General features: G+C 42.4%; 1 protein-coding gene across 1 annotated transcript; it reads right to left on the reverse strand.

Moving 5' to 3' along the window:
- Positions 1 to 1891: 1891 nt before the first annotated feature.
- Positions 1892 to 20219, reverse strand: CHRNA1 (cholinergic receptor nicotinic alpha 1 subunit). Its single transcript, XM_056861062.1, has 9 exons — positions 20177 to 20219; positions 16423 to 16568; positions 16106 to 16150; positions 15058 to 15167; positions 13347 to 13542; positions 11601 to 11838; positions 7745 to 7968; positions 5722 to 5961; positions 1892 to 2023 (listed from the first exon to the last, which is right to left on the reverse strand). Exons 1-9 carry the CDS (start codon positions 20217 to 20219, stop codon positions 1892 to 1894), a joined length of 1374 nt encoding a protein of 457 aa, XP_056717040.1.
- Between the last annotated feature and the right edge of the window lie 2267 nt (positions 20220 to 22486).

Below are 22486 nucleotides of genomic sequence, written 5' to 3' on the forward strand. Positions count from 1 at the left end.
GGTCGCCTCGCTCTTTCTGCGCACTTCCATGCATTTTTCCCGTGTTTGCCATAGGGTTGCCACCGGCAGGAGGTTTTTGGGGTGGAGCCTGAGGAGGGCGTGGTTTGGGGAGGGGAGGACTTTAATGCCATAGAGTCCAATTGCCAATGTGGCCATTTTCTCCTGTGGGCACCTTTGGAATACTGACAGGTTGGTGGGTACGACCCCAAAAGGGCTGCTGCAGGAGCCAAAACCACAAAGGCCTTTTATGCAGGGACATTTCCCTCATTTTGCCTACATTTTCCAGATTCTGGCTAAAACAGCATCTGGAAAAAATGGGCAAAATGCGCAGAGAGAGCGAGGCGACCTCTGACAGGCAGAAAAGGCATGCATAATCAAAAGGAAGACCCGAAGCAGTCGGCGGGGGTGACCGTGGGGAAACGTCCCTGCATAAAAGGCCAAAGACAGAAAAAGCCCAAGTGCTGGGGAGAAGAGGGGCAACGAAAAAATACACTGGGAAAGAGGGGTGAGGGAGAATAAAACAAACAGTATGGTGGCAGCTGTCACTGAAACAATGCTGTTTTAATCTGCATAGCTGATCAGACCTTCAGTGACCAATCAGAAGCCCTGCTGGCCAAGAGCCTCACTTGGCCCCACCCACTTTCTAAAAACAGTGGTGGGCACCAAGAAATTTGTCAACAGGTGCCACGGTGCCCATGGGCACTGCGTATAAGACCCCTACTATAAAGCATACAGGGAAGGGAAAGGGGTTTGACCCTTTAACCTCCACTCAGTTTTGCTACTCAGAACTGGGCTCCTCACTTTGTCACTAGAAGAAAAGACGTGCCCTTTAAAAGTATTATTTTTTTAATGCTGGTAACAAAGCCGGATTAAAGAAAGGCCCAGTGGTACCTTTAAAACTAACAAAATGTATGTGGAGCAACAGCTTCTGTGAACTTTATCAGACACACAAAGTATACATTTCTCGCATCTGATAACATGAGCTCTGACTCAGGAAAGCTTATGCTGAAATAAATTTTGTTAGTCTTTAAGGTGCTACGGGACTTCTGATTACTCTTTCTGCAACATACCAGCACAGCTATCCTCTGGAATCAAAAACGAAAGCAGTGAGCCTGGTTTTGAGTAGCAAAACCAAGCAGAGATTAAGGATTAAACCTTCATCTCTCTTCCTCTCACATCCCCAAGGCAAACTGAGGCTGCACAAAATGAGATGTATGACTTTTGTCTCATCTGTTCAAGTTATGACACAACTTGTTCTAGTCTTTTTTCTAATGTCAGGGTCGAAAGAGTGACCCGGTATACAAATTGTTATGCACACATAGGTGGGCTGCATACAAACAGCAGTATGCGAGGATTTTGGGTGCTAACTTGCGGATGAGAGGACTGCCAACTTTTTGGTGGTTTCATAAGGGCAAAAACACAGTACGTAAGCTTTGAGAAGCACTCGGCTATAGGATTCGTATGCCCTACAGTTCTGGAAAACCGAGATAAAATTAATAATGCTAATGGGCACCTTTCAAACACCTGGAACAGCCTGGTGTTCCAGGTTCTTCACTTAGCCAAGGGAAGCTCTTATTTAGTCCTACAGCAAGCTGCACAGGTGAAACTAAAACCATGCTCTCCAACCTTAGGCATGCTATTTATACAATTAAAACCTTTTGCAGAAAGATAGAGTCAGAAATGCATCCCTAGCCTTTTTACCTCTTTTCATGGGGCACAGTCACTCCTACCCGAAAGGAGCTCAGAAAACAACCTTACACATTCATTCCCATTGATTCTTTTTGTTTTGAAACAGACTCATGGGGAATGAGGGCCGAGTGAAGAATGACCGTATGAAGACACCCAGCGAAGGGGAGGGATGCCGACGCATGTCGACCGCTAAATTTCCTGTTCACCCCTGCTGATGTAATTCAATGAGGCGACCAGCGAAAACAGCCAGTGTTCCAATGATGCAAACCAACATGAAGATGCCGAGGAGAAGGTGATCCACCACCATGGCAACGAATTTCCATTCTTCCGCAGCCTGGGAGGAGGAAAAAAAGGAAGCAATCATTATACTCATGTCTAGTCACTCGTCATATCAGAGGACTGGCACATTGGACATTATTTTTGGAGGAAAAAAATATCCTTTGTCATGTTCATGGAATCATAGAATCATAGAGTTGGAAGGGACCACCAGGGTCATCTAGTCCAACCCCCTGCACAATGCAGGAAAGTCACAACTACCTCCCCCCCACACCCCCAGTGACCCCTACTCCATGCCCATAAGATGGCCAAGGGTTCCCTCCCTCTCATCATCTGCCTAAGGTCATAGAATCAGCATTGCTGACAGATGGCCGTCTAGCCTCTGCTTAAAAACCTCCAGGGAAAGAGAGCTTACCACCTCCTGAGGAAGCCTGTTGCAATGAGGAACCGCTCCAACTGTTAGAAAATTCTTCCTAATGTCTAGATGGAAACTCTTTTGATTTAATTTCAACCCGTTTGTTCTGGTCTGACCTTCTGGGGCAACAGAAAACAACTCAGCATCATCCTCTATATGACAGCCCTTCAAGCACTTGAAGATGGTTATCATATCCCCTCTCAGTCTTCTCCTCTTCAGGCTAAACATACCCAGCTCCTTCAACCTTTCCTCATAGGATTTGGTCTCCAGTCCCCTCACCATCTTTGTGGCCCTCCTCTGGACACATTCCAGCTTTTTCTTTCTCACATTAGCAATTTTGAAAGTGTGATGTGTTCCAACTTCAACAAGCTCCAAGGCAATAGCAGCTTATCCTTTTTGGTGAGCCTGTCAGCATCTTAACTACTACAGCACACTGACTGTCATAGGAAATCACTGAAGGGCAGAGAGAAACAGATGCTGAAATGTGAACCCAACACAGTGGCTAGTATAGGTGGACTCTTCAGCGACAGCAAAAGTGGGAGAGCAGAGCAATGTCACACAGCATTGTGACACTCCTTCTGGCTGTACCCAGAAGTGACATCACAACTCTACAGGAGTTCCCTGATCTTTATGGTAAAAACCATGCAGATTCAGGGAATTCCTAGAGCGTCATGACATCACTCCTGGGTACAACTGGAAGTGATGTCATGTGACATTGCTACCCACCTCTGGATTAAACAGTGGTAGCAGGGGCCAAGATCCGGGGCCAGTAGATTACTAGGGTTGCCAACCTCCAGGTACTGTGGTATGAACTACTCACTCAAACTGTACAGTTAAGCTGCAGAAATAAACAGTAGTTTGCTCTGCAAACTGTGATATATTGTAATAAAACATCAAACAATCATTTAAACAATGACTGACGATGTCAATGTTGTATACAAAAATGGGTCTGAACAAGCAACAAGTACAAGACCAATGAAATGGCGCAAGCAAACAAACGCAACAGTGAAGAGTCGCAATAATTTCACAATTATATTGTGGCAGAGTTTTGTTTGACTTTTGCCCACCAGGAGGAGCCAAATATTGCATTGCAGCAAAGCGTGAAGAGAAACTGGAAAGAAGAAAGGTTTCCACAGAGGTACGGAAGTGCGTTTTGGTTGAATAACAGCAGTAAGTGAAACATGGAACATTTTAAATCCTTGCTGCCTAACTATAGGGTTCAATTCAATAAAAAGTATGCTGAAAGAGCTTGACTACCCAGAGCATCACTTCAAATTAATCAGTATTGTAAATACAATAATTAGGACTTTCCCTCTGCTCTTGACCTTGTTCTGTTTGGTGTCAGAGAGGGATCATCTACTGGTTTTTCTATTTTCAACTAGAAGAAGCAGCGTTGGCTTTTATATGCCGACTTTCTCTACCACTTAAGGAAGAATCAAACTGGCTTACAATCACCTTCCTTTCCCCTCCCCACAGTGTGAGGTAGGTGGGGCTGAGAGAGTGTGATTAGCCCAAGGTCACCAGCTGGTTTCATGTGGAAGAGTGGTGAAACAAATCCAATTCACCAAATTAGCCTCCACAGCTCATTTGGAGGGTCCTTTAGAAAGAAGTGTGCTTAGTTAACCAAAACTAAATGTTTATTTGTAGCAGCCTTTACTGAAGCTACAACCCCCACCCCCGCATTTATGGAGTAAGCATGGATCCAAAACACAGGCTGGGGTAAAAGCAACTGGGGGGAAATTTCTAGGAAAACTTACTGGCAAGGGAAGCATTAAACAATGCCTTAGATACCCTAAGACAAATTTTATTACCCTCTCATTTTTTGCAAAAAGGCCTCAGAGCCTCCTTACTTGCACCTGTATTGTTGTTTGCCCCTCAGAGATGCTAACATTGAAAAATAATAATTGATGCCCTAAGAAACAAGTACCGGGGATCGTTCATTCAGCTAACAAGTTATATTTTGTTTTCCAGAGAGGGGCAATAAAAAAAGTGTTGCTATCATGTCCATCCAAAGGTTTTCGATCAGACAGAGTGATTTGTGGGAAATGGGCTTGTTTCACTGGCAGTTTTGAAAAGGCCTAGGCAGCTGATTATTCCCGCACCTGTTTGTTAGTTTAAGGCTCAATGCAGGCCCTCAGTGGCCCCCACATGATCACTTGTGATCCTGGAAGAGCCGGCCCCAAAGACTTCGATGCCCTAGGCAAATTGTGACTCGGTACCCCCACCCCCAATTAAATATCTGATACTTTCATTTATAAGAAATAATACATTCATATAGTTTAATACAGAAAAGACATTCATTTTCATCTAATTTGGCACCCCCCTAAAGCTCGGCACCCTAGGCAACCGCCCAGTTCACCCGTATGGTTGGGCTGGCAGGATCAAAATCCAACATGAAGGATCTAATTGTGTGAAACAGAGCCTCCATGAATCAGAGGTATACACACAGCCTCTGTGACTCTAGCTCTTGCGGGGACGCCAATAAAGGATTGCGGTAACTGGTGCTGTACAGGACTATTGCTTTGTATGGAATCGGTGGTTCATACATTCCACATCTCAATGTGAGTCTCCTTGGTTTGTAAAGCTCCTGGCAAATCCGTGTGCTCCCAGAGGCAAATTGTGTATGTCTTCCAAGCATGGGAACTGTGCCCTACTTGGGTTACTGGTATTTATCCAGGTTATCCCAAGAGAAAGAATTACATTGGCCTTTTATGCACGGCTGTTTCCCTCACTGTCACCCTTCCGACAACTTTGGGTCTTGATGATAAATGCCGTTTCTGATCGTCAGAGGTCGTCTCGCTCTCCCCCTGTATTTTGCCCTTGTTTTCAGGGACTTTTTTTACCTCGAATTTGGAAATGCAGGGGGAGAGCAAGGCAACCTCTGACGGTCAGAAACGGCATGCACAATCAAAACAGACCCGAAGTTGTCAGAGGGGTGACGGCAAGGGAAACAGCCATGCATAAAAGGCCTCTGTCTGTATTAATACCGAAGATGGTTCTTCAAAGTTTGAATTCTTTTAAGACAGTACTGCTAAATGTATTAGCAAGAAGCGTTTCGAATACCAATACCAGTGTTACCCAAATCTTTTTACCTAACCCTGTATTCTTTCTTCTTGTATAAATTCTGCATATGGAAAAAACGTATCAGTTCCGCTTCAGTTTAGCAAAAGCTCATGTGTCATTTGTAATAATTAGTTATTGTCCTTTACAAACTACATTAAAAGCAGAACAGGAATATGGAAGGTACATTGGCACTGTACAACAGAGGAGATTAGTCTTGTTCTAAGTAAAGAGGCTCGTTTGAAAAGGGGAGGTGGTTCACTTAAGGAAAACGTCCTTACGTTGTTCGATTCTTGGTCGGACTTCATGGTTTCAGCAATGTATTTGATACCCTCAATAGCACTTTTGACATCTGGGTTTTTGGTAAGGGAAGACTGGAAATTCATCGCTGCTGGACCTTGCTTGCCAGAGATCTCAGAAATATCAATGTCTTCGGTAAAAATGCTTTTTTCAGGTTTATTTCTGGAAGGCCGCTTCATCGTTGAGAAAAACATCAGGTTTGGAATTGTGTTGATGAAAATCTGGAAGAAATTAATATTTAGCTCACAAAACAATGGCTTCGTCAGGAAGAAAGCACGGAGCAATAGATGCTATCGTTCTATAATCTCGGACTAAAATATTTCTGTTTGACTGTCGGGCTTCCTTACACATGCAGTGACCAAGGTGGCTGAGGACGCATCCATACGACAGCCACATTTTTCACAGCATTTAGGGCTTTTCCTCACTGAGTATTTGCTGCAGCTCAGCTTCTTATCTTCACTGTTTTTTCTCCTCTCTTACACACAGTATTGTTTGCCAGTCATTGCTCTCCCAGTTTTTCTTCGATTTTTCCCTGTGTGTGTGTTTTTTTTCAAACCACCTTTGCAGTAGGCTGAAAAAAAATGGGGGAAACGCTAGGAAAAATGGAGAGAACAATGACCTGTATCGCTCATCTGCTAAAATTACAGACCCATATAAGGTCTGTACCAACTTTCAACTTGTAATACTGGAACTCTGTTGAAAATAGAAAATAAAAAAGGTGGCATAATGTGGTAGGTGTGGCAGGCCACAGTTCATGGTGTGCACGGTAAGCCTGCACTGTAGCGCACAGGGTTGCCAAGTCCCTCTTCGCTACCAGCAGGATATTTTGGGGGCGAAGCCTGAGGAGGGCAAGGTTTGGAAAGAGGAGGGACTTCAATGCCATAGAGTCCAATTGCCAAAGCGGCCATTTTCTCCAGGTGAATTGACCTCTATCGGCTGGAGATCAGTTGTAATAGCAGGAGATCTCCAGCTAGTACCTGGAGGGTGGCAACCCTAGTAGCTCAAGGATACCATTGACACAATGCTCATGATTTTAGAGGAGAAATTACAAAGGATCTTGCTGCAGAGCCTATTCTTTTAATTTTATTTGCTGTACTAATATAGATGGTCTGTTCTTCTGTCCCTAAGGGAGGGCAGTAATTGGTTCTACTTCGCTGTGTGATGGTGAAATTATCGAGGGCCTTCTCAGTGGATGAAGATTAGTAACTCTTCCTGGACTGTGCATATGAGAAAAAAAATCTAATCCCATGCTCCCTCTTGCTCCTTTCTCCCCTTATAGTGTCAACAGCTACTAAAAGCACATAAGGGAATATTAAAAGGGTCATGCACACTATCATGCCTGCCTTAGAGATGCAGAGCTATGGGTCTTTTATGCATGGCTGTTTCCCTCATGGTCACCCCAGAGGTCGCCTCGTTCTTCCCCTGCGTTTCCCCGTGTTTCGCCTGCATTTTCAGGAATATGCATAATCAAAACAAAGACCCGAAGTCACAGGAGGGGTGACCACAAGGGAAACAGCCTTGCGTAAAAGGTGTTGGCTAACATTTGAATCCAGATCAAGTATTATTCATCTTCAGAGCCCTTTGAAATGTCCTATGAAGGGTTCTAACATCGTCAGCTTCAAGATAAAAAGGTAAAGGTCCCCTGTGCAAGCACCGGGTCATTCTTGACCCATGGGGTGATGTCACATCCCGACATTTCCTAGGCAGACTTTGTTTACGTGGTGGTTTGCCAGTGCCTTCCCTTTACCCCCAGCAAGCTGGGTACTCATTTTACAGACCTCAGAAGGATGGATGGCTGAGTCAACCTTGAGCCGGCTACCTGAAACCAACTTCCATTGGGATCGAACTCAGGTCGTGAGCAGAGTTTTGGACTGCAATACTGCAACTTACCACTCTGCACCACAGGACTCCTACAGCTTCAAGATACCATAATACTAAGTGACTGGGGTGGGGGGGAACGACCTGTAAAATTGATTTATGGCTCTGCTAAGGAGACCATCTCACCTTCCTCACCCACTGGGGCATCGTATGGGTACTTGGAGAGCGGTGGTGAGTGTTGATCACAATGACGGTGATGATGATAGAGGTTATAACAAATACCATTGTGAACAACATGTATTTGCCAATCAGTGGCACAGCACTGGAGGTAGAAGGAATGAGCTCCACAATGACCAGAAGGAATACTGTCAAAGACAGCAGCACAGAAATACTCAAGGTCATCTTCTCACCTGCAACAGGAAGTTAAAAAAAAACCAAGGTGAACTAGCGGGAAGGCAGAAGAGGCCGAGATGTTCAGAGTGAGGCACAAATTCCGTAGTCAAGTAAAGAGGAGGCTACCACGGGGACAGGGCTTTCTTGGGGGTGGCACCACAACAGGTATCCCCATTTTATTGCTTGTCTTTTATGACAGTGAACCTGGGGTGCTTTTTGGTGTTGGAATGCAGGATAACAAATTTTAGAACACATTCCTGAATTTTCACCATTCTCATTAGAAGTGGAAAAAAGTATCTTTAAAAAAGGAGTTAAATTTTCACATCTGATGATACAGAAACATACGGCCTGGAAGAAAACTCAACTACAATTTACCAATAATATACTTTGGGATCTACAAAACTTGGAACAAAAACTTGTTATGGCACTACAGGAAGTAGAGAAAAATGAAATACAAATGAAGATTTCTGTATCCAAACATCAATTAAATTTGGTAATAATGGAGGAAATGAATAAAAATTTAAAATTTGCCAAACAAAAATATTTTGAACATGCTAATAAACCTGGAAAATTCTTAGCAACACAATTGAAAGATTCATTTCAAAAGAAGATTATAACAAAAATCCAATCTGCTAAAGGACCAGTTTATTCGACTTTGGAAATACAAAAGGAATTTGTTTCATTCTATACTAAACTATATCAGAAAGAAAATATTTCAAAACAGAAAATGGACAATTTCTTAAATTCAATACAGATGAATATCCTTTCAACAACCCAACGAGAATGGATAGATGCTCCAATTACAAGGGAAGAATTACAAGAAGCAATAATGAAACAGAAACCGGACAAGACACCTGGACCAGATGGAATCACTGCACTATTTTATAGAACATTTAGTGATAATTTAGTAGATTTCTTTGTATTACTTTGTAATACAATTTTGGATAAGGGAGTATCCCCAGAGACTTGGTCACATGCATTTATATCGTTGATACCTAAGGAAGGAAGAGATCCAGAAAAAACATCAAATTATAGACCTATTTCGCTGTTAAATGTGGATTATAAGATTTATGCCTCGGTCTTATCGAATAGGATGAAACATTACATTAAGAACCTTGTACATGAAGACCAAGCAGGCTTTGTTCCAGGAAGGCAAATTAAAGACAATATAAGAATCCTACTAGATTCAATGGAATATTATGACCAGAATATTCAACATACGGCGGCCTTTGTATTCTTGGATGCAGAGAAAGCTTTTGATATGGTCTTCTGGGATTTTATAAAAAAGATACTGGAGAAATTAAATTTTGGAGACCGTTTTTTGAGAGGTATATCGGCCATATATACATCCCAACAGGCAAAAATTTTGGTGAATGAATCAATGTCTGATAATTGTTCAATCAAGAAAGGAACTAGACAAGGTTGTCCTCTATCTCTGCTATTATTTCTGTTGGTGTTGGAATCATTATGTTGTAAGTTAAGGAATATGGAGGACATTCGCGGATTAAAAATTAAAAAACATGAATTCAAATTGAGAGCATTTGCGGATGACCTCTTGTTAATTTTAGAAAACCCAACACAATCAATGAAGATATTATTGGAGACTCTGGACAACTTTGGAAGAATATCGGGATTTAAAGTCAATCATGAAAAGACAAAGACAATATTCAAGAATCTACCAGAAACACAACAGCAGGAATTTACTTCATATACAGGTTGGGAGAAAGTTAACAAAGTCAAATATTTGGGAATCTGGATCTCTGCGAAGAATAAAGAATTGATAAACAACAATTACCTTAAACTATGGAGTAAAATAAAAACTGATATCATTTGGTCAAATAAAAAGTTGTCATTATTGGGACGTATATCAACAGTCCAAATGAACATTTTACCAAGGATACTCTTCTTATTCCAAAATTTACCTATAATATCACATGTTAAATACTTTGATACCTGGAGAAAAGACATATTAAATTTCATCTGGCAAGGGAAAAAACTGAGGATTGCTTATAAATATCTGGCGGATCTTAAAGTTAGAGGAGGTTTAGCGCTACCTAATTTTCAACTCTACGCTGAAGCGGCAGCTTTAACATGGCTAAAAGACTGGATGGACTTATCTAATGTGCGTTTGTTAGATCTTGAAGGTTTCAACAATATAAGTGGATGGCATGGCTATTTATGGTACGATAAAATCAAGATACATGCATCATTTCATAACCATATAATCAGGTCCGCTTTACTTCGTACTTGGATGAGATATAAACATATTTTTGAACCAGCAACACCGATGTGGATATCACCCCAAGAAATGTTGACATTACGCCCATTTAGACCGGATAAATTTATTACTTACCAGGATTTAATTAACTGGGAAGGGAAAAAATGCTCACTAAAAGACTTTCAGTTACTTAAAGAAGATTTGCAATGGCTTCAATATTGTCAGATTAAATCAGTCTTTACACAAGATTTGAAAAATGGATTCTCTAAAGAAAAATCGCTTTTTCATAAGATGTTACTAGACAATGATACTCAACTGATATCTAAAATGTATAATCTTCTTTTAACAATATATTGTGAGCAGGAGACAATTAAACCAACAATGATTGATTGGGCTCAAAATGTGGGACATGATATTGTTTTAAATAAATGGGAAAGATTATGGTCAAAAGACCTGAAAGGAATAAATGCCCAGTCAGTTCGAGAAAATATCTATAAAATGATGTATAGATGGCATTTAACACCTAAGAAGATTGCAAGGATTTACAAAATGACGTCCCCTAAATGTTGGAAATGTAACAAGGAAGTTGGTTCTTTTTACCATATGTGGTGGACCTGTGACAAAGCCAAGGATTTTTGGGATATGATTTATAATGAACTAAGACTGATACTACAAAAAAATATACCCAAAATACCAGAAATGATGCTATTAAGTATGATACCTGATGACCTGTCAACACAAAGAAACTTTTTGATTTATGCTACAACAGCTGCAAGACTGCTTTATGCAGCAAAATGGAAAGGGGCAGATATTCCCGGGGAAAAAGACTGGATTATGAAAATGTTTGAACTGGTGGAAATGGCAAAACTCACAGCTACTTTAAATCAAAAAGACAATGTTCGATTTATGGGGGAATGGGAGGCTTGGATGAAATATTGTGAATATGAATTAAAACTGGGGAAAATGGAAGAATACCTTTTAATCTGATCTAGATGACACTTTTAATATTAAGAATTATAACCATTTATATCAACAGAGTATGTTATATGAAAGTTAAATGAAATTCAAATGAGTTTAAGAACAATTAAGATCAGACCATAGTACGTGGGATAAAAATACTTTATTAAGAGGCGGACAGAGGTGATGGGGAAGTCAAAAAAATTTCCTTTATCTTTTCTTTCTCTTTGTAATGTTTATATGTTCTTAGTTATTATGGAAAATTTATATTATAAAAACCAATAAAATTAAAAAAAAAAATTCACATCTGTACCAAGAATTCAGATACTCCAAGCGTGTCTCCCCACTTTTAAATTGCTGTCACATAACCTCATAAAACACAAAATAGATGACCAGGGACAACCAGAAAGGGTGAGATTGCTTGTTTCTGCCTATCAGTCACTTACAAGAAGGTATAACTAAAAATGCACGTACCCGAATCCGTTGGCAGGTAAAACACTAGTCCGGTTAAGAATGAGAAGAGGAGGCAAGGAATTATGACATTTACAATGAAGTAGAGGGGCAAACGCTGCATTAGGAAGTGGTAGGTGATATCCAGGTATGGAGTGTCTGGGCAGCAGGCATAGTCCACCCAGTGCTTCCATCCCCGAAAATCTTTCATGATCCATTCTCCACTTTCCATGAAGTTACTCATGTCTGGACGATCACTTTCCTGTGAAGAAAAATAAACACATCCATGCTACCCCATTATACTGAATTTGGCTAAAAACCAATACTGAATATATTTGGTTTGTTAGCAAACCTATGCCTTAATTTTGTTGCTGTAATACTTCACTGTTCCTGTGCAGAGTATTTAACCCAGTGATCCCCAAAATGACGACTATGGGAGTTATGGTGCCCATCTGCTTCTTCTCCAAGCAAAGAGTTAGTCCTGGTCGTCCTCTACCTCACTGGAGCAGAAGGTGCTTCAGAAGACCCCTTGGTCTGCAAGGAGTACCTATTAGAAATTAGCTGCTCCAATCATAGGAAGGTGCCTGGCTTGGAACCTCCTGATATTTTGTAATCCCCCACTGGCAGCCATTCTGTGATTGGTCCCATTTCCCATGGCAGCCATTTTGTGATTTGTCCCCTCTCCCATGGCAGCCATTTTGTGAAATTATGGAAATGTCTCCCTAGGAATGTTTGTTGTTCTTCCTGGCTGCTAACATTTAGGAAGCAAGTAAAAAGTAGGTGTATAGAACTGGTTGTTTTTTAAGGGATTGGGGCTCACTGGTGAGGTTTCTTTTTCTGGTTGATTTTTGCTGTTGTAGAATTGATTTTGATGCGTTTTTTGAGAGCGGGAGAAGGGTGATGCTTTTATTTTACTGTATTGCGATTTTGATGTTGGCCACATTGTGGCCAAAGCAGGGTATATAAATATTTTAAATGCACATAGAAAACTAGAACCTGCTGAAACTATCCAAAAGAAAAAGGTGAAGACAAAAAACCCATATAGGCTAATGAAAGCATTTGTGTACAAACTATCTAGCTAGATGTCAACAGATTAACTCTGCAAATTCTTCCTGTCATCTGACAGGAATTTTAGTCTGTGATACTTGAATAGGCACCCACAAAACAATTTGACCTTCGGTGGATAGGGTTTCCAGCTCCAGGTTGGGAAATACCTGGAGATTTGGGGGATGGAGCCTGAGGAGGGTGGGGTTTGGAGGGGAGAGGGACTTTAATGCCATAAAGTCAAATTGCCAAAGCAGCCATTTTCTCCAAGGGAACTGATTTCTATTGCCTGGAGATCAGTTGAAATAGTGGAAGATCTCCAGTCACTATCTGAAGGTTGGCAACCCTATCCGTGGAAGATGATTCTTACATGAAGATCTCCTGTCTACAATATGACAGCGTAAACTCACCCACATGAACATAGGAAGCTGCCTTGTACTGAGTCAGACCATTGATCTGTCAAGGTCAGCATGTCTACTCTGACCAGCAGCTCTCCAGGGTCTTAGGTAAAAGTCAGTATGTCTACTCTGACTGGCAGTGACTGTCCAGGGTCTCAGGCAGAGGTCTTCCACATCACCTAATACCTGATCCTTTATCTGAAAGGACCAGGGATTGAAGCTGGGACCTTCTTCATGCAAAGCAGATGCTCTACCACTGAGCCACAGCTCTTCTTCTTTTGCTCATGGCCTCTGACTCATATACCGAAATTGTCAAGTTGATACCTACCGGGTAGATGGCAACCTTGGTGCCATCGTAGGTCCAGGTGCCCAACTTCATAGAACAGTTCTGCTCGTCGAAGGGAAAGTGGGTGACTATGATCTCACAGTAGCTTTTAAATATGGCAGGAGGATTCCATGTGATATAGCCCGTATGATCCAGGAGTACTTTGGTAAACTGGACAATTGCAAACTCTCCATCTGCACTGTAAATGGGAAGAAACAAGATGGACATCAGTACTGTGAAAAATATACATTTTAATATAGACGTGTGGCCGGTTCTGACATTCCCTGTTCCCGTGTCAGGAATGCAGGAAACAGTAATGCTGAGCAAGGGTCAGTGGTAGGCAGAGGAAGACAGAATGTAAGTCCAGTTTCAGGTTCAAAGACAGGGAAATTCACCCTGTGAAAGTAAATGATGCCTAAGGAGAGGATAAAGGTCAAAATGAACCCTTCCAAATGCTAATATATCCGTTAAGGCCTCACACAGCCTTAACTTAAAGGGGGAAATTTCAGAGCTCAGAATGTGAAAAATCTCTGTAAACTTCATAAATCTTTAAAACTATAAAATCCCCCTCCCCAAACTCTATACCATTTTCTGAAAATGAAATTAACCCTTAGGTTATTATAGAAATTTATTCATTTAGAGTCTGCCCTTCTCACTGAGGCCACTATATTGTGAAGAAGCAACAGAGGGATATTGGCATCTCCCCCAAGTATAAGAAGAATAAGAGTTGGTTTTTATATGCCGACTTTCTCTACCACTTAAGGGAGATTCAAACTGGCTTACAATCACCTTCCCTTCCCTTCCCCTCCCCACAACAGACACCCTGTGAGGTAGGCAGGGCTGAGAGAGCTCTAACAGAGCTGTAACTTGCCTGTATAACAGCTGTATAACAGCTGTGCTAGCCTTACACATGTGTTCCTGCAGCTCCATCTGAGGCTCAAAGGGGGCATGGTCGATGTTGGAATAGGCGTCTCGTGCAGGGATCCCCGACATGATGCCCATAGGTGCCGCGGTGCCTGTCGACACCTTTCCTGGTGCCCAGCAAGCGTTTTTTAGAAAGTGGATGGGGCCAGGTGGGGCTTTTGCCCAGAAAGGTTTCTGATTGGCTATTGGAGATTTGATTTATTGGGCAGATTTTTAAAAATGTTGTTTCCACTGCAGCTGCCACAATAGCACCAAGGATCTCCACTGTGTAACTGAATGTAAGCTGCGGTAACCATTGTATGGCTGGCTCCACCTCCTGGGGCAGCCATTTTGTGGCTGCGCCCACTGCACTATATCAGAAATCCAAAGATGCCCACAGGGTTGAGGACCCCTATCCTAATGTTCAAGAGCAGAAGCTCCTACAAGGGCAAAATTGTGAGAACCAGTGTGGTATAGTAGTTAGAGTGTTTTTTTTAATTGTTGTAGCAATTATCAATTTTTAAGGCCTCAAAGAACATACTAAGAATGGGGAAAACCTGGAAAGAGGATATTTAGAGCACAGTGTCATGTGGATGCTCCCCCTTACCCAAAGCACTTTAGGAATCAGGAGGCACCTGATCATTCTATCTACCTCCCCACTTGTTCCAATCATGAGTTGAAGCAGCTCAAAGCTGCTAGAGGGGAAAAAACACCCAAATCATGATTAGGTATTTGCATACTTGGATTGATCCCCTCCCTTGTTATGTGGGTTGGGTCTAGAAATAATGTGTTAATCAACAGCCCAACTTACTTGTTATACAAAACAAGGTCCGGACGCCAGATTTTTTCCGATGGGATGCGGATTTGTTTCACGCCGCCGTAATCTTCTGGGTTCCATTTCAAATTTACATCAGTCCATTGCTAACAAAGGAATTGCAGAGAGTCAAAACCTATTTACGTACATTGCTGAATGCAGCCCTAACGCAGAACAATTGTTTTATACTGCGAGAGCATCCTTGTGGACTTGTTCTGCCCAGTGTGTTAAAAGTATAATAAGCGGAATCCAATTAATATGGCCATTTCCATTTGGAGAACTAGTGCCAATTTCTGGTCCATTGTAAGCAACTATCCAGAAGAAGTATAAATAGTATAAAAGGAATACATCGCTATTTTTATAATTACCCTTCACCCCTGGGCTGGAGACAGCCTCTCTCTGGTAGGGCTGCCACGTTTCCTGATGGGCTTCGAAGTAATTAGTGGAAAATCCATTTATTACCTCATCACCAACATGAATGTCTGCAACTCTGTGGCCAAACCCAATATTCTGTGGCCAAACCCAAGCGCCGGCGTGCCTTTTAATTTATGTGATTAGCTCGCATCAGAAGCCATATGCTGAATATGAATAATATTTTTTTTAAGTTCAGAAGCTTTCACCTATTTATAGTGAGCAAATAATATTTCTATAAATTACCTTTTATCCCCTTTAACCACTTTGCTGCAGTTATAGGGTTGCCAACCTCCAGGTACTAGCTGGAGATCTCCTGCTATTACAATTGATCTCCAGCCAATAGAGATCAGTTCACCTGGAGAAAATAGCCGGTGTGGCACTTGGAATGTATGGCATTGAAGTCCCTCCCCTCCCCAAACCCTGCCCTCCTCAGGCTCCGCCCCCAAAACCTCCCACCGGTTGTGAAGAGGGACCTGGCAATCCTACTGTAGTAGATACCTTTTGGTACCTCAAAAATAGCATGGGATATAGCACCGGGGGGGGGGGGTACATCACAAGAGGGCAACTTGAGTTCAATCTAATACATTTGCTTATAGTAAAATGTGTAATGCTAAGGATAGCAAGGAATTACCTGTTTCAGACGGACGTTGGTTGTTACTATTTGATTTACTTCATCCTTAAGAGAAAACACCAGAAGGAATAGAGTTTATTTAGGACATAGGTGGCTGAGATCATGTGGATATTTTTGGAAAAACCCTTGCCAGTATTGCTTTTCCCTCCCTTTGTGGTCTCCTCCACTACCAAAATTGTTGCAAGCTCCCTCTGGGTAGGGAATCTGTTTTCACATTATAAAGCACCATGTACCATACTCCAATGGCACCGTACCAATTAATATTACTCCTGTGGCTACTATTAAGACTAGTGGAATCATTAACATTTCTACTGTACCACGTTGATCAACTGGATAAGCTGCAGTCCAACCTTCACTTGAACAGCATCTCGATGATTGTTGACTGGGCGGACGACTTTGTTGTAGTTTGTGAACAAGTTTTCAACCAGACGAGTTTCATGTTCTGAACACAGGACCAGAACAGCTGCAGGGGAAATACATAGCGACACTTGTCACTGCAACAGAATATATTGCAGTATAAAAACATGGTTTCTATTCCAATTAAATGAAGGACTACCTAATCCAGATATATTTAATACCTTTCCCCATGGGCAACGGATTTCTCTTCCCCCCTCCCCCAAGTATCTTGTGCCTGAATCAGGAACATGAATGTATTGGAGGCAAACTGAGGTATTAATTCAGATACCTTGCAGAACAAGCTATCGTTTTCAATTTTTATGTTTATTTGTTGAGTAATAGCTTCTTCTGTCCAAGGCAGGGAGAGCCCAAGGGGTTGTTTCTTGATTTACAGTGCAAGCCTAAACAGTAATAATCCTAAACAGTCCTAAACAGTTACTCCCTTCTAAGCCCACTGACTTCATAAGAACATAAGAAAGGCCATGCCGGATGAGACCAAGGCCCATCTATTCCAGAAGTCTGTTCACACAGTGGCCAACCAGGTGTTTCTAGGAAGCCCACAAACAAGTCGACTGCAGCAGCATTATCCTGCCTGTGTTCCACAGCACCTAATATAATAGGCATGCTCCTCTGGTACTGAATAGGAATGCATCATGACTAGTATCCATTTTTACTAGTAGCCATGAAAAGCCCTCTCCTTCATGAACATGTCCACTCCCCTCTTAAAGCCTTCCAAGTTGGCAGCCATTACCACATCCTGGGGCAGGGAGCTCCACCATTTAATTATGCATTGTGTGAAGAAATACTTCCTTTAATCTGTTTTGAACCTCTCACCCTCCAGCTTCAGCAGATGACCCCTTGTTCTAGTATTATGAGAGAGGGAGAAAAGCTTCTCCCTGTCATTTGACTTGGTCCAAGGTCACCAGCAAGCTTCCATGGCAGAGTGAGGGATTGAACTTGATTGTCCCAGATACTAGTCCAGCATGCTGTCTTACCTCTTGCACCTTTCTGGTTTCTTGCTTGCCTGCTGCTTGTTTGTGTGGCATGATGCTGTGTACAAAACTGTAATAATTTACTCTAGTCCTGCATATGACCCACCATCTAAAGCAGGGATAGCCAAGCCAACTAGCAGCCAATGGGCTGGACCTTTCCCCGAAGCATGCCAAAGTTATCTAGACCACCAGATCGACCCTGCTGACTTTATTCTGGGGCCCGCCTGTCCAAACAATTTCAGATGCAGTTTGTACCCCGGAAAAAACAACTCCTTCTCTCTGGACCAGTGTTTAGCAAAGAATGTACCACCCTGACAATACAAAACCTGACAATCCTAATCTGGAGGCTGTGTCTTGGTTCCAGTTCTATTTTGGATGGATTTGGGTTTGTTTCTGTGTTTCATTGAAAGAACAAAGAACAGAGCACATGGATGGGATACAGTTTCCCGGAGAATGTGCTGTAACTTAACAACCCAGCAACAAACTTATTTGCCTGCTTGCGCCTCAGAGAGCAGGCGTGCAAGATCAGACCTTAACATCATGGCCTGATTAATCTGCTTTCCATGCTTCTATCTTTTTAAATATTGGAACATCCAGTAGTCTGATGAAGAGTTCTGGTGACCTCAAAAGCGTGCACAATGTTTTGTGTAAATTTGTTAGGTCTTAATAGGTGTTACACGGATTTCATTTCGTATTCTTGGATTTTGCATCGACCAATATGGCTATTCAACTTTTCCCCGTTCTAGAAGCCACCTCTGAAATCCTGACTTTGGAAAATGCATCCTATGGCAGGTTCTCTTTGAAAATTACACCTTTCATTCATATTAATTAATAACTTCTTGTATTGTGTTTTTTAAAAACTACTTGAATAATTCTGAGTAACAATTAGAAACAAAACAACCAAATACATTATGTCTTTCCCTCAGGTACATCTTATTGATCTTTTATTTTTGTACACAGATTTACAATGAACATCACTGTAGCTACTATGGATGGCTAGGGTTGTCAACCTCCAGGTAGCAGCTGGAGATCTCCCACTATTAAAACTGATCTTCAGCCTATAGAGATCAGTTCACCTGGAGAAAATGGCCACTTTGGTAACTGGACTCTGTGGCATTAGTCCCTCCCCTCCCCAAACCCCGCCTTCCTCAGGTTCCATCCCAAAAACCTCCAGCTATTTCCCAACCTGGAGCTGGCAACCCTATGGATGGTGGGAAAGCTCAGTCATTATTTACTTATTTAGATATTTATTCCCTGCTTTTCTTCTCAGTGTGGACACAGGGTGGCTTACAGCATTATTCCCTCCTCATCTATTTTATCTTCACAACAACAACCCTATGAGGTAGGATAGGCCCAAGAAGAGTGACAAGCCCAGGGCCCCCAGCGAGTTACCAACCAGGGTGGGGATTTGAACGCAGATCTCTGAGATCCTAGTCTGATACTCTAACCACATACCATGTATACAAAGTTGAATAAACAAATAAATGAATATCCTCAATAACTAGGAGGAAGAATCAACAATTAAGAGACACCTCTGTGAAGGGACAATACAAGCATAAGTTCTTGTAAGACCTTAGGGGGAACTTTAACATAGGGTTGCCAGGTCCCTCTTGGCCACCGGCGGGAGGTTTTTGAGGTAGAGCCTGAGGAGGGCGGGCTTTGGGGAGGGGAGGGACTCCAATGCCATAGAGTCCAATTGCGGCCGTTTTCTCCAGGTGATCTGATCTCTATCGGCTGGAGATCAGTTGTAATAGCAGAAGATCTCCAGCTATTACATGGAGGTTGGCAACCCTACTTTAACAACACCTTGAGTTTTCCAAGCCTTTTGTATGGACTAATATTCTGAGGAGGTTCAACTTCCCCCATTCATAAATTGCTGGTGCTATTTAAAATGCTTTGCACCAGACAGGGGATCATATTCAATGAATCACAACTGCCAGTACTGGTCTGAAAACATACCCATGAGGCTCTCACAAGAAAAAAAAAATTGTCTCCTATTTCTTCTGCAGACCGGAAAGGTGTCCTATTTCGGAAGGTCTACGATGACCCTGCGTTCATTTCTAGGTCAGCTTACATTGGCTTTCACGAATATACTGATGAAATTTGTCAAGACACTACATTTGTCAGACAACTCACCCTTGTTCTGTTCAGCTAGGGCACAAATTTATGTATTTTCATTTGGGGAAAAGAGAACTAAAATTGCAAAATACTCATAATCTCTTATGAGCGATTTAACTGGAATGATTAACAAGCCCTTCCAAAACATATGTTGCTGTCAGTCATTTTGACTTCCTTATCAGAGTTCCATATAAATAAATGAAAATATTCACCCAATTACCTTGCACCTAAAAAAACTGAATGCATTTCAGGTCCCCAGATTTTTACACCATCCCATCCTTGATTGAAAAACAAGAGATAAGAACGGCAATCTTTAATTTCGCTCTTAATTCTGACTGTTGTTTATTGTTAAGAGTACGCTTCACTATCACACTTCGCTGGCTATTGTTAGGGGGGGAAATGTTCCATGCATACACTTCTGAAGTATCTTGTATTCAGCAGAAAGTTCATACAACTACACTCAGAATCTCACCAAAGTAAAGAGATTACTCTGCCTTCAAGAAGTTATACTGTGCGATAAGTAATAAGCCAAACTAAAACCATGCCAACAGTTGAAATGGTTTACCCGATCCAAGGAGCAGAAGGATAGCTAGCCGGTGGACTTCCATCCCTTTTCCTCAACAGTAAAAATCCTTGCACTTCTCAAGAGTTCACAATCCGTTGCTGACAAACGTTTTGCTGTTTAGAGCTTGGGTGCTGTGGAACTGTGACCCCGGAGCGATGGTTTTACGCCACCTGTTTAGGGGAATGGCAGCTGAAAGACGCCCGTCCCCTTTGGAGACAGGAACAGTCTATTTTTGCCAAAGTCTCTCTGGCTTACAGTTGGAATTCTTTTTGTCTAAGTTACAGATTCCAGGATGTGGACTAACTGGGTCTTCGGAAGAGTAGGTTGGGGGAAAGTCGGGAGTAATCTAGCCCCTGGCAGCATGTTCACAAGTCTTTCCACTTTAACCACATCAACAAGGCATGGCTCAGTTCTCCAAAGTGGATTGAAGGAGCGTATAATATTATGTTTATTTTGTCGACAACCATGGTTCAAGTCATTCTCAGCTGCATATAATGCCATCTGGTTATTTTGCAATCGGCATGCCATTCCATGAGTAAATCCCAAGCCGCTACCTCCTTCATCTGCTGGCTGTGCTACAGACTGTAGCTTCTGGGCTACAGTCTTTCCCAAATTGCTTGAAGTCTTAATTTGCAAGCCATTTAGACTGTTTGAGGCAGGGGTGGGGAACGTCAGGCCCTGGGGCTGATTAAGGCCCACGAAACCATTTGGTCTGACCCTTTGTGGGTCCTGGCAGATCTCTAGCTCAGAAGGATCTAAGACTGGCGATCCGCCTCCTCCCGCGGACAGGAATAGCCTCTATTGAAGGCGCATGTGAGTTTGTTTTGCTGAGAAAAGGAACCTTTTTTCCCTCTTGCAGAAGAGTCGTTAGCTATGGAGCTGCTAGGACTGCCCAAAAAACTGTGTTAACCCTTTCCCACCCGGGCCATGGAGAAATGTATTCCCTCTGTACTACAAGAGGGCTGGGGGTAGAAGTGGCGTCAATGGAGGGGTCAAAGGGGGCAGGGCCAGAATGCGTGCGCGCGGGGGGGGGTTCTTAGCCAGTGTGTCCTCATTTCATCCCTGCAGGCGGAGGTAGCAGGAGCCGGCTGTACAATCTGGCCCCAACCATGAATGGCTACGCCCGGCTAGTGCAACAGACCATCCTGTGCCACCAGGTGGGCGAATGCGCCACCGGTTGGATGCCTGCCTGCTTGCCCATGCGGGGGAGGTCATCTGGGGCAGCTGCCTGCTTGGGGCTTGGTCGGCTAATTTTTAAGTTGATAATTTTGTATGGCCCGCAAATGATGTTATAAATATCCAAATGGCCCTTGGCGGAAAAAAGGTTCCCCACCCCTGGTTTGAGGGGACAGAATTCATAGCCTCCTCAGTAAAGGCTCTGAAGTCATGACCAAATTGTTTAAACTGAGCAGAAATGGGATTTAATTGCTAGGAAATCTCGATAACTGTTTCGAAGCGAGTAAGCAATGATCTCCAATGAAGTCAGTAAAAGACCTTCCAAGTGATCTACATTCATAGCACATCTGCATTTTATACCATCACAAGGTCGTGTTGGCTTGTCTACTCCAAATAAATTAGGAGAGTTGGAGGAATCCCATGAACAATTATCTAGCAGAGGCTAGGACTGTAAGTCTTGTTCGGTTACTAAATCTTGCTCAATCTCCGAATCGTGTTCTGTTTCAAGTGCCTTGTATCCATCTGAAGAACAGAAAGCCAATACTACTTACATTGTCCTTAGTGGAAAAAAAGTGGTCAATTTTCAATTGTTTTGTAGATTTTGTTGGAGTAGGCTGATCTGAGTTCAACCCACCGACCTATGTTTTTTCCTCTTGGCTCTTACAAGGGCTCTTAGTTTACAACCACTATCTAAAACAAAGATAAGCTGTCCAGCTGGAGTACGGGGAATTTACTCGCAATGCTATTAATGCTATTAATTACCAAGGACTGCTAAAAGTAAACCACAGCCTCTCCAATTAAAATGAAATTAAAATGAAATAAAATACTAAATCTCTAAAACTCCAGCAGGAAAACATAACACAGAAAAACGTGGGCCAAATTTCAGTCAAACACTAGAGCATCATCTCCTTGAAGTGCTGACGTTATTTCCGGTTGTTCTGGAAGTGATGTCATTATGTTGCCAGCAAGGGCTGCCCCACAGCAGTGAGTGTCCAGCTGGTTGCCAGTGTAATGTATTTAGTTGATGCAAGGACTATGCTGAGCTATTGAACTGTTGAACTCAGCTGTGCTGAACTGTGTTGAGCTTGAGGCTCTGCTCCAGGCTCCGTCGTCTGTTTCTCCTATTGGGCGGTG

The sequence above is a fragment of the Euleptes europaea genome, chromosome 15, assembly GCF_029931775.1.
Source record: "Euleptes europaea isolate rEulEur1 chromosome 15, rEulEur1.hap1, whole genome shotgun sequence".
NCBI lineage: Eukaryota > Metazoa > Chordata > Lepidosauria > Squamata > Sphaerodactylidae > Euleptes > Euleptes europaea.

Coding starts and splice junctions, on each gene's coding strand:
- CHRNA1 (XM_056861062.1), bottom strand. CDS start 20,219: ATGGAAGTCCACCGGCTAGCTATCCTTCTGCTCCTTGGATCGG. Junction 13,543..15,057: donor GACCTTGTTTTGTATAACAA/GTAAGTTGGGCT, acceptor TCCCATTTACAG/TGCAGATGGAGAGTTTGCAA. Junction 11,839..13,346: donor CCAAGGTTGCCATCTACCCG/GTAGGTATCAAC, acceptor TTTTCTTCACAG/GAAAGTGATCGTCCAGACAT.